This window comes from Maylandia zebra, linkage group LG17, assembly GCF_041146795.1.
Source record: "Maylandia zebra isolate NMK-2024a linkage group LG17, Mzebra_GT3a, whole genome shotgun sequence".
NCBI classification, from domain to species: Eukaryota; Metazoa; Chordata; class Actinopteri; order Cichliformes; family Cichlidae; genus Maylandia; species Maylandia zebra.
In genome coordinates, this window is record NC_135183.1 from 18,870,964 (window position 1) to 18,888,246 (window position 17,283).

Below are 17,283 nucleotides of genomic sequence, written 5' to 3' on the forward strand. Positions count from 1 at the left end.
TAACCAAACTTTTTATGCATAAGTTGGATACACTTACAAAAAAGGACTACAAATATTTCAAAGATTCTGCAGTCATGCACTGCTGGTAGCTACAATGACAGCACACATCGCTTTTAAGTCTCCTGTTGACTGCTCAACTAGAGCTGATTGAGCCTGGTAACAGAGTGGTGGCTTGTACAGTAAAAACTTGTCAATCATAAGGTAGCCACGTCTGAAAGCATACAGTGAAAAAGAGTTTCACTGAGTGTGGTCCTATGAAAAATCAACTTAGTCTTTGATTCACAAGCTTGTAGAACTTTCTTTAGTAGCATTTACTTGAAGTACAGTGGAACCCCGACTTACGAATACCCCATTTAACGAAAAATTCAAGTTACGAAGGCGCTTAACGGCAATATTTCTGCCCGTGTTACAGCAAAATGCCCACGTAATGAAATCCACTGGCTCTGATTGGCTGGGCCCAGAATGCCTACAATGCCCACAATGCCTTCTGAATCATGTGACAACCCCCTTGGCTTTCGTACTTGCGCTTCGCTGTTCCACTTGGACGTATTGTTGTTGCAGTTAGCAATTAGCCTATAGCCTATCGTTCACTCAAAAGGCGCGATGGGTGCTTTGACTTACGAAAATTTTCGACTTACGAAAGACCCTCGGGAAGAAATTAATTTCGTAAGTCGGGGTTCCACTGTACGTGATTTTTGTATGACTTTCTCAGCATCTCACATCAGTCTGAAGGAATATTTGAGGTGTTTGTGCTGACATGCTCTGTTTGGTTTTCTACAAATATGCTGCTGTGCATTATGTACAGACATCTCCAACCCTAACCCACTAATGCTACCAAGGCAGGTAGTTTTTAATGGGCATCAAATGAATATTAGACTACAGGCTAACAGAACAGAATGTTTGTCGTGCTAGTTTGTTAGCTTGGCTACACTCGATTATAATTGCCATCTTGTTACTGTAGAGCTTCCATCACTCTTGGGTGCATCAAAGTAAGTTTAATAAAATGACATATAGTTTATTACAATCTCTGAGAAATAACAGACTATTAAAAGATCTGACAGCTTTCAGTTCCCTCACCTGTTGTTTTTTCTGACTTCCTCTCCATACAGGAAGTGCTCCTGGCTGACTGTGATGTAATATGTAGGGAGCTGCTCTGATTGGTTCTTGCTGATGGTGACAACAGGGTAGCCCATTTGTAGAGTCCACCTGTCCATCATCTCCCCGATGTCAATATCTCGGCCCTCTGAGTGCATGGCCTTTAAAGCAGAATCAAACACACACGTAGCGTAAATGATCAATGACTAATAATGACCAATTTACACACATCCAATCAGTGATTAAAATAATCTGTGTGGGAGAAAATTGACCTTGACATAATTAGATATAAGACTGGCAGCTAATTAAAAAGCAGTGTCAGTCTAATTGACAGTGCTAACAGAAGTGACGCTCAATTAATCAAATCATTGCCCCTCCTGTGTCGGACAAACAAGAAAACAAGCTCCACCTCATGTTACCACAGCAACAGGCTCTTCACTAAGTCAGGTGATAATGAGCATCTTCATTAGAAGTGCTTTATTAAAGAATGAACAGCTTCAATCAGTCTGGCAGCTCTGTCCCAACAGAGCCAGTTGAGGAATAGTTACAGGTTTTAATACCTGCTACTGAGCAAGGCACTAACATTAAAGTTAAATGCTCTGCCTTGAAGCCTTTGGGGCAGGGAAGTACACAAGGTTTAAATACCAGATAGACATAAAGTCAGGTGAGGGTTACCTGAGACAGTTTCCTCCACAGGTCGTCTCTGGCAGCATTGCTGTACATGTGACTCAGCAGATAATCCTGAAAACAATGAGACAAAGCTATGTTAAAGCAACACTGGTATGATGTGATGTATCTGTTGTATCATCTTGATGCATGCACATTCATCCAGGTTAGGAAATCCCAGAAAGCTGATTCTGTTCATCTGTAAGAAGACTGAAGAAGTCAGTTGGATGAGTGACGAAACATTTCTCCCACTAAAAACGCAACATTGACATGAACAGAATGAACTTTCTGGGATACATATGTCATATTTCTGGTATAATTATTGGCTGATTTTTTCCCTTCGACACTGTGACCATGCAGTTCACAACAGAGAATTTGGAAGCCTTGATACAACAACTATCTTTTCCCCATCCTCATATTTCATCTGGAAATAGGATGATCACAGTTAGCACTTGTTGGGTCCTCTCTACCAATGAATCAGAAAAATAAAGTGAGTCCTTTATTACCATGTCCCTGAGCACAGTTTTGATTATTTGGTTCTCGGCAGGCACCACAAGATTGCAAGGATTCATTCACAATGTCTAGTACCCTTCACTGTGACATGTATTTGAACCCTGGCCACAGTAAGTGCCATGTATGTACAATGACTTATTAATGTTGCCACTGGAACAAGATATTTCCATTTAGAAATTTAATATGACCATACTTTCTGGATGCAGGGCTGTGCAGGTGAAGTTACTTCACATTTTCTGTTACTGCCATCTCTGCTCTGAAAACAAGGATTGGAGGTGGTTCAGGCTCCAGTATTTTCCCCACATAGATGTTACCTTTGTTAGCTGGCTTGGTATTACAAAAGAAAAAAGAAAAAAAAAACAAAAGAAAAAACAAAGAAAAAACAAAAGAAAAAAGTAAGAAAAAACAGTTGGCATATTTTATTTCGTGACTCATTTTGACCTTTTAATTTTTCCCCATCAGGTTAAGAGAAAGATGCCTTCCACAATCAATTAAACAGCAGACCCCTTCTTTGATAGTTCGGTGGCTGCTTCTCTGCGGCTCCTGACATCATTTGGGTTACTCTTTTGTCCACCAGTCAGCTGTCCTCCTCCCCTGTGCTAGACATGAGCTGGTATAGGCAGTCTTTGTAGAGCTCTGGAGATAAGAGTGATAAAAGGATCACTCTATCTTCACTAAAGGCTCTCCAAGACAATGCAGTTGGAGTGAGATCATGGGGTGAGAGTATCCCTGAAGAGGCAGTTGATTATTGTGCCTCTTCAAGCTTTGTTATATTTTCAAATTAGGACATTTTTATCTGTAATTATTATTTATTAAATATTATAACTCAAACAGAATCCAGTTCTGTGGGAAACACTGAGGATCCGTGGTGTTTCAAGTCTGTCCAATAACAGGAGGCTCCAGGGGCAGAATGAGGATACACCGGGGTGAATTGTGTTTTTAACTAGCCTCTGGAAGGGCTGGAGGGCACGACAGCGATTGGTGCTCCAGTAGGAAGTGGATGGATGGAAGCCAAAACCATTTATAAGAAGATGCCAATGGCAGTACAATGACTACAATCTAAGGAAGCATAATTTTTTAAAGTAGGTTCTATAACACCAGGCTGTTATGTACACCAGGCTCTAATTTACCATTTTTATTAAGCAGAAGTAAAAATGTCAACTTCTGATGCACTTTATTGGATGTCACACTGACCTGGTGATGGGAGTATGGGGACATATTACATCTCAAAACGCTCCCAAGTCTCTCTTACCCACAGTGCACAAGGTTGTTCATTTTGGCCATGCAGTTGTGAAGCTGTAACTGGCTGAATTCAGGGGTATTCTCTCAGGTGGAAATTTAATGATACCTATGTCTGAATGAATTTCTGAAAAGCCTTTTGAGAGGAACATTTACATGTATTTGAAACTGTACATTTGAAAGTCAGTGACATGATGAGCCAGTAGTGCTTGAGTTAGAGAAGAGCCCGTGTCAAGTCCAAAGAGTTTTGGGCTCAATCTCAAACTCCCTGGTTTACATTTTCGAAGCTAATGAACAAGATGAAGACTCCTCAGGGCCATTTTCTCATTCAAAAGAGGCTTAATGGTGTGGTGGCTTTGTTTTCAGCCTGCAGTTCTTTAGTGACATTCGGGTCCGACTTGATCCCAGTCTGTTTTCCAGAGCAAGAAACTCACTCCCACTACAGTGGATTTAGAGTAAATGCTCAGGGAGGGTGGTAGTTGCTTTGGTTCATAGTAAAACAAGGAAAAGGCAGGGAAGCACTACTAGATAACAAAACAGCTATGGAGGCTGAGCGCTAATCTCCTTCTCAGCGATTCCTGTGTCCTTTGTGTGTTTAAGCGTGGATTCCTCCAAGTCAGTCATTTGCTGTGGTGCGTTTTGAGCTCGATAAGGCAAGGGGAAGCTTTTTATTGGAACAAGATGACATATTTGATAACGACACTAAGTGCGTTTGGGAGTTTGGCTCTGCCACCTTCACTATATCTGACATGAAGGCAGATAAAAAGAGCCCCCACACACACTCCGAGAGCATGACTCCATTAGTTTTAACAGTGTGATGAACCTTGAACCAAATGTTTTTCAGTGATAATAAGCACTGTGTAACAAATACTGTGGGTATGAGTAGTCAAAGGTCATTAGAGGAAATCAGTAGGTGTAGGAGTTTAAGTAAGGCATTTCGATTGTTGCAGGCAGGGTTAGAGCCTAATGAGGACTTGCTTTCCCTCATCGGAAGATGACTTGCATAAACTTTCAATTTCACCTTCAGTCGAGCTCCTCTGGGCTTCAGAAAGGCTCTAAAACCCAATGATCACTGCAGGCCATTATTTACATCTTCTCCAGTAAGTATTGATAACTGTTAATGAGGTTTCAAGTTTTGTGCCACACTGAAGTCACATCGGGGCAACCATAATCATCACAATCTTTCCACATCAAGTCCAGATGCAGTCTGGGAAACTCTTGATTTTTCTGAAAGCTCTACATATCAGGCTTTGAGATCAGGGATACAGAAAAGGTGAACCAATATTGATGTTTTTGTCCACCAAAGGCCGCTCTTTAATGTAATTAAAGCCAAGCTGATGAGACACTACAGACATGGGCTGTGCACAGTATTTGATCTTCACACAGCTGATTGAGCTGGAGTACACTTAGCCCGAGCTGAAGTCCATAAATCCATATCTCTGTACTCCAGATGTCACTATGTTCCACAACATTTACAAACCTTACAGCACTCTGAAGAATGCTCACAAACGTCCTAAAAATCCTAAATGCTCCCAAAGCATTTCATCCATCACACTAAACACTGCCTAAAAAGACAAATTATAGGAAATAGAGACATATGGCCAGTTGTGGAGATTCATCTCATCTCAAATGATTTCAGAGTATCTAGTTTAAAAATTCCCCAATGTGTTCTAGTTTAACATATTCTCAACCTATTATTTCTCTTTAAAACAGGCACAGAACATTGGTTTTAGTATATGTATCAGTCATTTTTGTCACAGTGGAACAACAAAAAAGAAGCCCGTAGATCACAGTTCTTTGGCCTCCTGTTTTGACAGAGCTTTAGTGTCATTTTGTGCCTCTTTGATTTCCTTTTGTGTCTCTTTGGTGTTTTTTTGTCTCCATCTGATTTTCTTCTCATTATGGGATAGATTTGCTTCCATTTTTACATGCCTCTTCACAAAGAAAATATTAAGTATACAGAGCTTGTAATGCTAGGGAGGCCTGATGCCCCTGGGCCTTTGGTACAGTAATCCTTCCATGTATATACAATATTAAAATCTACATGAAACCTAGACAGAAATTTCAGCCTTTTCCGTGACTTTCAGAAGGCTGATTTTCTCACTGTTCTTTCTCAAATGCATCAACTTTAATATGTGTGCAACGTCACAAAGGTTCCTTTCATGAAGCATTAAAAGTTACAGTATTATCCTTGGTAAGAAAAGCATAGACGATCATGAATTATTTTGGTTACGGCTCCCGTCATGCCACAAATCACCAGAATGAGACTCCATCACATGGCATTGCAGTTGTTTGGCATGGTTTGTTATACGCTGTATTTTTCACTAAACACCTGATTAGGTGTTGAAACGCTCTGACAAAGAGGTTACGATCGAGAAAGTCTTTGTTGTTGTCATTAATATGAACCAAACTACTGAAGCAAACATTCTCCCGAAACTTTTTTACTCTGCTGGCGACTGAAACGAATGCTCTTATTATATAGTATGTTGTTATGCTCAGCACAATGCATGTGTGAAGACCTCCATAACACACATACATACACACACACACACAATGTATTTGCCCTGCTGTGCTGCTGGATCAGCAGTATTTTATATAGACTCTGGCTCTCAGTATGTTCCAGGTCACTGACAGTTTCTGTAGGAAAACCAGGACAGTGTGTGTGTGTGTGTGTGTGTGTGTGTGTGTGTGTGTGTGTGTGTGTGTGTGTGTGTGTGTGTGTGTGTGTGTGTGTGTGTGTGTGTGTGTGTGTGCGTGCGTGCGTGCGCAAGGATTCGTACATATTTCTGCAACTCCATTCCAAGTAAAAATTATATTTAACCTCCATCCATGTTACATCAGACGTTGTCATTTTTACTGTAACTGCAAACAGTCTCCTTCCAATTTGGAGGATACAAAGCGTTTCCCTGTGCAATAAACTACCTGACCCTGTTGGTGCGATTGGAGCTTTAGCTGCTCTCGTGTTTCTGTGACACCATCACAGTTTGAACCCTCAAAGAGACACACAGCAGCTACATTTAGCTGAACAACAAACAATGCAACACATAGAGTTAGTTAACATAGCTATTGCTTCATGACTGTGTGTGACAACTACAGTGTAAAAGTCTATTAAAATTGTGAGTTCTACAAAAAATAACTCCTATGTCCCCAAATAACTTCTTCCTCCCCAGTGTTCTAGACAGTTTTTTAAACCTGTCCCCAAATTAACTTTGAGAGAACTAAAAACAATCCAGGGAATGCAGGGTACTTTTTATAATAAGGATTTACTCATTATTGCCTGCATCTGATTGCAACCACGTGACAGACTGATGACTTATCCAAGGTATACCATGATAGACCATAACAGTAGGAATGCATAATAAGTATTTCTAAAGTCCTACTTCCTGTTCTGCACTATCAGTAAATCTATGCTTTGAGTATTACAATTTCAGCGCCTTTTAAACGTGTATTAAATATCTGCATTTTGTTGCTCTGATTGCATCTAGCTTAAATTCAGGTCACTTAAAACTGATCGCAATATCGACAGGGAAACGTGGCAAATCTTCTTCTCAGAATGCCCCGCAAGCCAAAGGTACTTATTCCCTGTTCATCTATATGCACAGCATGACAGTTAGGATTTAGCTAAACTATGGCTGAACACACACACACACACACACACACACACACACACACACACACACACACACACACACACACACTGTTTCTATGAATCCTTCCATGTTGTGTTGGTGATAAATCAATTCAAAGCCCAGTAACCCAGCTGTTCCCTCTGATTTAAAAACCTCTGTATACACAGCTGGACTTGCAAAGCAAAGGGAACTTACATTGAGTCCTTTCTGGAACAGCGGCTGCCCCATCACGTTAGCAAGCATCCGGATCAGTGCCGCCCCCTACGGAGAGCAAAGAAAAACACACTTTCAGACACGGTTAAAAACATCATCATCATCCATCATCATCATTGAAGTTGCTGTGATCACTGGAGGAAAAGTAGATAAGAGTCACCTTTGGTGAACTTTGAAATTAGAGACTGGCTCAGATCCACATGTTAAACTGTTCAGACAGCGCTGATCTTCAAAGGAATAGGGGTGGAAAGCTGCCCTACCAGCCGCTCTCTTCTGTTTTAAAGTATATAACCCCAATTTGTCAAAGTATGTAGACAATGTGTGAATAGCAGTTTTGAATTTTCAGTTCAGTGTTTGTGGTTGTCTAGAAGCAAATGTATGGTTTGAAAAAAGCCAACTTTATTGATCATGTTTAAAAGACAAAACTAAACCAACGGCAGCTGAAGATCTCCCTTTATAAGTTAATCCAAGTCTGCTTGGAAAACAAGAACATATTGAAGTTTCATTGTTAAAATAATATTATTTATATTAATAATACTAATACTAATAATAATAATTATTATTATTATTATCATCATCATCATCATCATCATCATCATCATCATTAATAATAATAATAATAAAAAAGAACACATTGAAGAGGTATTCAAACATTCACTGGCGATCATGATCACACAGGTACATTTATAGTGCAACAGTCTTACTTCTGTTGAAAGTGGTTTCTTACTTTTTTGTAGGCAATCCAGTCAAAGACGCGGTCAATGTCTGTCGCTTGTTCCACTTCCTGGGAGATTGGATGGGAGGAACTCAGGCCATCCAGCAGCATCACCTCATGAAGGACATCAGTCAAGAAGCGCTGCTTCTCCTGAAAACACAAAAATTGGACTTTTTCAGGTATTATATTTCACTTTGATCATGAGAATGATGATTGTGATAATGCAGTATTTAAGGCTGATTCAGTGGATGGCACCACTGAAAAACCTCTTAAACTTTGACAGCAGAGTGACAGAAAACGAAGAAATGATATTACTAGTAGAGGACTATATTAGTGGTCTGATAGTCAACAAAGACCCAAATCAAACTGCAGGATCCTCTCATTGAAAATGATCAAAACATCTTAACTAGCCTTGAGCAACCATATTCCAGCCTTCACCAGCCAACACGATATAATAGGACTGCATGCACATAGAACACTTTAATGTATTATTAATGTAGCACAGTGTTGTGTGCATATTAAGCCTTATGTCATAAAAATACACGCAAAAGGTCAAAGAAAAGATAAAGCGGCTATGATAACTAGAAAATTGACTTGGCTGTTATTCGTTTTATTTCAAAGCTGAACCAAGATCCAGAAATCCAGTGAATCTCACTAAAACATGTTTCCTAGTAAAAGGACTGGATGCTTTGCCCTCGCACAGTATGGGAGTCTCTTTGTCTTTTTCGACTTTTATGGTGTCGTTCCAGCTCAGCTTTTGACAGATTCTAGTTAAACATTTATATGTAGAACAAATGTTCAGCTGTAGTTAGACGGTGCTTTCTGGAATCTTTGTTGTTCCTTTCCTGATCTTGTTTCTCTGCTTCTTTCCTCAGGACCTTCACCATATCCAGCTTTTGCAGTTTCTCGCCCATCTTCTCTGCTTACGTCCTCGTGATTATTTTCTAATTGTGTCCACTGTGTATCTTTCGATGTTTTCTGTTCTCTCTTTTGATCTCTCCTCAATCCCATGTCTCATCTTCTCTCCTTTCTTTGCTGTCTTCATTCCCTCCCATTACTCCTCTTCTTGTTTCCTCTCCTCATTGGCTTTTCTGGTTTCGAGGTTTTAATAGACATCTGCAAGCATGTGGAGATTTAATGAGCTCTGTCTAAATTACCCATGGGATCTGGCTAAATCCAGAGAAGTGTGGCACTGTCTAATTCATGGATTACAGTGTTTACTATGGAGATTTGGTTTTAATGAACCTCTTCCTTGTTAAGCAATAGAATTGTTGGCTTATTAAGTTTCAGATGTTAATGAATAGACTAAACGTAACTTTTTTTCCTTTTAAATTAACAGTATCTGGAGGGATCTGGCTAATTCTTGGTCCATGAGGTTAGGTGTAATTCACGGATTAAAGCAGTGGGCATTAAGTAGATGTAGTTTTAATGATCCTGCATCTTGTTAAACAAAAGTTTTAATGAACAAAAGAATCAACATATACGTGGATTTTGCAGCATCTGCTGGGATCAGACTATTTCTCGGTGAGTGACCGTTGATGTTGATTTGTCACATTTTCATCTTGTTAAGCAGTCTTAAGTTTCAATATCTCGACACAGAAACTGAACAGTCAGGGGAGTCTAACTTCGGGATCCAGATTAATTTTATAAATTTGTTTTTCATCTGCAGCAATGAACTGTCTGATATCTGGCGAGAAAAAGTGATGGCAGTTTGAATCTCAGTGGGTATGAGTGCCTTCAGACAAACAGCTGTTTTTTTTTTTTTTTAATGATTGTTGATGGGTAGCCAGAAGAGTTGCAGATCTGACTAATTTTAATTTTTTTCCTGCTTTGTTTAAAACAGGATTCCTCCTCGAAGTATTTAGCAAACTCCTGGTAAAAGACAGACTATTGCTCTCATCTAAGAGTCAGCAAAAAGGCACACACAGAGGTAAACAGACAGTTCAGGGACTCCACCATGAATTATACAATTAGTCAATTAGTTAAATGGCACATTTAGATGAAACTAACTGTGGCTATGAGAAAGGGGGAAAATAAGACTAAATGAGACATCAGCTCTAATTAACAGACACTTTAAATCACCTGGAGAGAGTGAAATAGGGGGTCCATCTGGTCCATATGTTCATTATGAACCAGATGGACCCACATGTGGAGGGACGGCTAATAGGCCAACAGTCAGGGTAAACACAAACATGCACGCACAGACGGAGGGATAGGACGGCGTTCAGGAGCAGCTGCTGAACTTTTGAAACGTCTGCTCGTCTCATCACTCCGTCTTCCTTCACTTCCAGGCTGTCACTCCTCCTCACCACCTGTTTTTCTTCCTCCCTCCTCGCTCTAGCCTCCTCTTCATTTTGGTGTCATTTTAGCATGTCACGTTTGGGTAGTAGACAGCACTCTGTGTGGCACTTTCATTCTGATTTCATCACCCCAAGGCCACAAAACCATTTTGGTTTTGATTGACTGTGAGGTCTGCTCAAAAAACATTATAATGAAGAACCTTGGATGTTAGTTTTTTACTGATACTGATGATGCACACAAGATCGGCCATCTATGTTCAAGTATATTCTTTGGTTTTAATACAATATGTTTATATGTCATGTGCTTCAAACAAAGCCTGGTACATCTGCCTCATGTGGTAACCAATGAAGCCAATCAATCAATCAATCAATCAATCAATCAATCAAGGCTTTATTTGCCATGTGCAGGTTGCCCTGCAGTGAAATAGGACCCCTCTTCAACACACCTTCATCTGGCAGTTAAAAAGATGAGGATGAGAAAATGATTACTAATGACATGGATGTGTGAGAGAGTGTGTGTACAATTCCACCATCTGCCGACAGGTTCCCTCAATCAAAGACAGACATCAAACAACACACAGTGGAAAAAATCATTAGGGGAGTGAGGCTACAGAAGACACGTCCCTGAGGGCTTCCAGCGGTTAATGGACAATTAATGTACATATCATGCAGATGTCATGAACTTATAAACTGTGCTTGATAACATTCAAAACAATAATTTACCTCGTCTGAGTACCATTTCACTAGAAACATGCTGGATGTTGTTTGGAATATTTCATGTTTCTCATATTCAGTAAAATAGCCCAAAGGAAAATTCTCTGAATGTCACATCCAATCTAATTATGGCCACAGGACATAAAGAAGCACATACATGAGAAAAATGTCAGCCAACATGATAATTCAGTCACACAAGATTTGTGCCAAGAAGCTGCCAACCACATTCATTTCCATCAAAACAGTGACAACAAAAGCAGAACTGAGATATTAAACATGTTTGGAGTGAGAGATATTGAGATCATAGTGACTTTTTCTTCTGGGGACTGTGTAGGCGGAAGGTGGAATTTAAACAAAAAATTATTCAGTTCGAAGTTTCCCTTTTCAGAAAGTCTAATGCTGTCTCACATCAGATTCATTCATGGCTGAGAACCAGCACTGCTTCAGTTATAAGACTGCTCATCTGTCCATCCTGCCTCGAGCATAGAGTGCTGAAGCTTTGTGTATTACTTTGGTGAGATGTTATGCAAGAGATGTGTGCAAGTCAGTAGAGTCCTAAACTCCATCCATCCAGATAATTCAATTCAAATCGTGGTGGTGCTGGAGCATATCCCAGTTACCATAGCGCGAGAGGTAGGGTACAACCTGGGCACCGGTCTGTTGCAGGTCTAACACAGAGAGACAAACCACTATTCACACTAACATTCACACCTACAGTCAATTTAGAATCACTGGTTAACCCAACTCTACTATCTGCATGTCTTTGGACATCCTCATAAACATCATATTGAGAAATAACTACAAATATGCTTAATGTGGCAAACAACCTGCCCCGAGCTTTAATCATTTAGTACCTTGTTGATTTCCCAGCTGGTTCAGTGCTGTAAGCAAACATGTGCTATTAAAGTGAATGCAAACACAGTCTTTTCTCCTCCTTTAAATATGTCCATGAAAGATGAGCGAAGAGGCTGAATATTGATATTTCTCTGTTCTCTTCAACATGAAGTCAACGTTCACCTCTGACCTGCTCTCTGTATGCAGAGCAGATAAACAGATGTTCTGCTGTCAGCGATAAAAAAAGGCAAAGAAATGTGTTTATGCTATGAGTACCAGTGCTGTAAGAGATCATTTTAACTGCTTAACCTCTCATCATCTACCATGTCACCAGTGACCCATCACCTGTTTTTAATCTCCTGAGGCCCAACCTCATGCAGATATTTGGGATAAAAATAAATATCACATAAAAACAGAAAGTATAAAAACATATGTCATCATACGACCAGTGTTGGTCAAGTTACTTGAAAAAAGTAATCAGTAATTAATTACTGATTACTCCCCCCAAAAAGTAATCCCGTTACTTTACTGATTACTTATTTTCAAAAGTAATTAATTACTTAGTTACTTAGTTACTTTTTAAAAACACGATTTACAACCTGAAGAGGTGATAAAGTGATAGATCTTTCAGCCCAATTCTACTTTTTCTACATAATCCATCATACAAAATGTAATCAAATGGAAAAGTCTCTTTTTTTAACTTGTTTTATCAGTTTTAATCTTTTAACTTTATGCATCAAGCAAAACATTTAATTATATGCAACATTCTCTGACTTGAATAAATTAGTTTAACATTTAAACCTATTTTCTACACATTCCAGCACATAAAATAAAATATTTTTTGTGTTTTCACTCACTCTTTCAAACAGATGCAAGTAAAACACAGCAGAAAATAAATAAAGTCAAAGACTCAGCGGTCCTTTTGCTCTATTTTCACCTGTAAAGCAGGAGCAGGGTAGGCGGAGGGTTACCCTGGTGTAGGTGTGCTGCGGTCAGTTGAAGAATCCGCGCGAGTGTCTCTGTGAGTTTCCCATCACGTCGTAGCTACTCGGTGCTTGCTCGGAAGTTTAGGGGTTTTTTTCGCTGTAAAAAGAAGTTTTCTTCCCACGCACGATGGACGCTAATGTTTTTGTCACTTTTTATGGAATCAAACTCAAAGTAAGGTCAGTACTTCCACACTTTAAACGCTGCACGCTCATACTCTCTCCCACAATCGATATATTATCCATTGTTGATCTGCACACAGCTGCTGTCACCAACGTCGCACTGTCATGAGACATTCTCGCAAAAAAAATCACGGTTTTAGTAACGCAGTAACGCAGCGTTCCTACGGGAAAGTAACGGTAATCTAATTACCGATTTTGCAATAGTAATCCCTTACTTTGCTCGTTACTTGAAAAAGTAATCCGATTACAGTAACGCGTTACAAGTAACGCGTTACTGCCCATCTCTGCATACGACACAAAGTGACTATTGTTTACCTCCCGTCTAAAGTGCAGAAAAGCCTAAATGTAGTGTCCCCTTGTAAAGACAAAGTCTCAGAAGGATCACATAAAATCTTTTCCTGGGTGTTACACATTTCGGTGCTTTTTTTCCCTGAGATGTAATACACTTTAGATTCTAGCCAATCATTTTACGTTTCCGAGGATAGTAGGCGGGTCCAGGTGCATACGTTCTTTTAGAGCAGAGCTACAGATTAAAAATGCCCAAGGCGAAGCGGTCAAAAGTCTGGCTGTACTTCACAGCAAAATATGCAAACTCAGCAGCCTGCAACAAGTGCTTTAAGCTGATACTGTCAAAGGAGGTAACACCTCAAATCCGATGAAACACCTGGCGATGCATAGCGTTTTTTTTAAAAGCCGAGAAATGCACCGTATTTGATAGCTTGCTGCAAGAGCTCACACCGAGCACATCTACTGCGGGTGTGGTGCCTGTTATCGGACCCGGAGTTAGCAACATCCCCCAAAAACCCGAAGACGAGAGTCCTGGCCCCTAGCCCTGCCAGTGTAACAGAAATGATGACGGATGATGATGGCAGCAGCAGCAGCCGTTCTTCTCTGCGTGAGTAGCTTAATGTTGTTCGTGTGTAATTTACGTTGAGTAGGCTAACCACGTTATTACATTAATGCATGTAAGGTGAACTAGCAAACATCATCATAGCTACATGCGGCTGTCTTCTTGTTTGATGGCAGATACTCCCTTCACCCTGGCCAAAAAGGCTAAAATGACCAAAGAAAAAGTGGGAAACAGCTAAATATGAGAGGTTTTTGGACAAAGTTTGTGTTTTTTCCATTGTTTAAGCACTGCTTCCAGCCAAGAGTGATACGATAAATCCCCTATAGCTGCGGAAAAGCTAACATTGTTATCTTTTTACAAAGAAACAGCTGAACATGAGAGGTTTTTGGACCAATTTTGTGTTCTCCATTCTTTAAGCACCGGTTTAAGCACCGGTTTAAGCACCGTTTAAGCACCGGCACCGTTTCAAAAGTACCGGTTCGGCACCAGTATCGGATAAAACCTAAATGATACCCATCCCTACCCATAAAGGAGAATGGACTTTGTGTAGAAGTTAGAAATGAACATTATTATTTTTTTCAAAGCAGCTTTCCCTTTTTGTTTAATAGAGTTGAAAAAGGCACATTTCATTTGAGTTCTCTCAAATGTCTTGACTTGAGGAGAAGACAATGTCTTATGTTTTTCAGCAAATTAGGACTTTTCATTAAAAAAGTAGAACAAGTAAAATATTTAGAAAGCGCCATTACATTTTTCAGATAAGAACTGTTCTAGTTCACGCTGGGATAAAATTATGATTAATTTTTCCTGCTGTGCCTTCATTACTGCTGTGTTTAGCTGAGATTAACGGGCTGTATTGGTATTTTGGCGCCAGAGTTATTAGAAAATGTCTGATTTCGTTCATTTGGCTTTTCATTAAAGTACTGGAGAAACAGGCCATCGTTACACTTGTATAAACCAAGTTTAATTCTGCTTTAAAAATAATTAGTTGGCAGATCCCTGGGGAGGGCACATTAACTTTTAAGCACTTGTGATTAGGAGAGAAGCTTTGATCACGCTGGACTGGAATCAAACACACCAGGGTTACAAGCTGGCACACAAAGCTCCGCCAAAGGTTCTTTTTTTGCTTCATTTACAACACTTTTTCTGTCTTTCTCAAACATTTCAACTTCCTATTGTATTTCTCCGTACCAATGTGTCCCGGATCCTCGAGTTGTTCCCGCACCATAAGCCATTCAGATATTTCTCTGTCTCCTGCCGGTTGGACTGATACGGTTCTGAGATCTGAGCAGGGACCGGCGGGATAACTTCCCATTAAGGCATTTTGCATCTGAGATTTTTTTTGTCCTGTTTACTTTATTATTATTATTATTATTATTATTATAAACTCTGTAGTCACCATCAGTGTCACCCACTGTTTCATAAAATCCACATTTTGAAGGTTTCCGTTTAGCTTCGTTGACCATGTTTAGGTGAGTGGACTGCTTTTAATTATTTATTTTTTATTATTTCCAAATGAGTTACACAATGAAAGCACCCACTGACTGACACCACAGTCAGCTCTATCTAGCTTTGTTTAACAAAACAGCTGAACACTGTTCAGTGTGCCGGGTGTGCTATTGTCTTTCTATCATCGTTATTAACATCTGATTTTTGCCACATTGCCCCTCATACTGTAGCTGTATATTTCTGTTTTCCTGTGTTGTAATTTTAATTACCTGTTTTGTCGTATCCTTGCGGCTTATCAGTATTAAGGCAGTTTTTAAATCCACTTCCTGTCTCCTAACTTCTTCATTTGGGTCCACTCCCTGGCTGCCACACAGCCAATCCTTGACACCCAGGTGTCACGATTTTTGACCACTTAGTGTTCATTTTCCTATGCAAGCCCAGGCCAGATTGAATATATAACCTCTCCTTCATATTGTGGTCATAGTGCCAGTTGATTGGGTACGTGACTGATTGACTAACACAGAAACAGTCTATTCCTGCCCTCATTATATTTATATTTGTTTGCCTTCTCTGTGTTTTTGCTCCTGGCCCTGCAGCACTGTGACTCACAGCTGATGGAAATGGCCTTTTTTAAATAAAAACCTGTATTAGAAATAAATTATTTTATCAGCACCAGTTCACTTTATCATTGTTGTGCTTGTTATTGGAGAAACACTTTGTTTCTATTAAAGCGTCCAGCCGTGCAGAACGGCAGTAACAGGGATTTAAAAATGCCATGTCGCTCAGAAACAGACTGTGTGTGCGTGCAGAAGATAAGGTGTTTTACTGTAGCACATTCTCTGTTGGAAGAAAATCACAACATACTTGGGCAGAAACAAAGCAGGAAGCGTGCATGTGCTGTAATTTAAAGTTCTGCGGCGTTCAACGCTTCTTGGAGAACTTTCTTGAGTTTGTCCTTCGGGGAGGAAGGTGGGGGTGGTGGTGAGGAGGGGTACCCTGCGAGGCTTTGAGCAAATTTGAGGAAGGTTTCATTTCTAATTTTATATTGTTTTGAGTTGAATCATCCTCTGAGTCAATTTGTTTGCGAACCTGAGCAGAATAAAAGAAAAAAGGATTTTACCTCCTGAGGAGACTCACAGCTGAATATCTGGCAAATTTCAAGGAAACAGTTTTAGAGAAAGAAGGAAGGACGTATCGATTGATGTGAGTGGAGGGAGGTGGAAGAGTTCAGGAGAAGACCTCCCAGTCAGGACTTCCTCCTCCTCAACAGCCGCTTTTAACTCTGTGCTTATACCCATGCTGTATATCCAATTGTATTCCAAGTTATGTAAAGATTTTACCGAGAGAAGAGAAACAAGGTAGGCTGTTAAAAATAGAACAGCTAACAGCTGATCTGCTGATACAATTATTTGCTTCAAAGATTCTCCTGAAGTCAAACTGGGAGCTCAGTGGGAAGCACTGATGGTTGTGGAAATATTGAATTTCCAGTTTCCAGTTTGTTACCATCCAACCACATCTCTCATTCTGTGAAATGTGTCCAACTGTGCAGTTGCACTTTCTAGAGGCACAGACAGGAAATGAGAACAGTTTAGAAGATGAAGAAATGGGTGTTGTGTTTTGGTAACTTTAAACTAGAAACTTCAAAAATCCCACACAATGGGTTTATGATTTGGATGGGGATGTGTGCTGGCACAGGCCTCGCACCAGTGCCACTTGACTAGAGTGCTGTTGACCTAAAACTAGCCAACACCACCGGATGGAAAATGGACAGCAGTGGTGGAACATTACTGAGTGCAATGATGTTCAAACATTTTTTTGGCCCAAGAAAACCAAAGCACAAAATAACCTCCATACATGACCGAGAACTCATCAAGCCTTCCTCCAGCTGTGTTTTTGGGTGTAG

At 40.0% G+C, this 17,283-nt stretch overlaps 1 protein-coding gene across 2 annotated transcripts in view; it reads right to left on the reverse strand.

Annotated features, from left to right (window-relative positions):
• LOC101477232 (thyrotropin-releasing hormone-degrading ectoenzyme) overlaps positions 1-17,283 on the reverse strand; it is a 272,984-nt gene that overhangs the window by 52,543 nt on the left and 203,158 nt on the right. For both annotated transcript variants that reach the window (XM_004566481.3, XM_076876236.1), the window contains exons 7-10: positions 8,083-8,220; positions 7,338-7,403; positions 1,771-1,836; positions 1,078-1,256 (exon numbers count right to left, since the gene is read on the reverse strand). In XM_004566481.3, the coding sequence (XP_004566538.1) occupies positions 1,078-1,256; positions 1,771-1,836; positions 7,338-7,403; positions 8,083-8,220 (449 nt within the window). The remainder of the gene's footprint in view (positions 1-1,077; positions 1,257-1,770; positions 1,837-7,337; positions 7,404-8,082; positions 8,221-17,283) is intronic.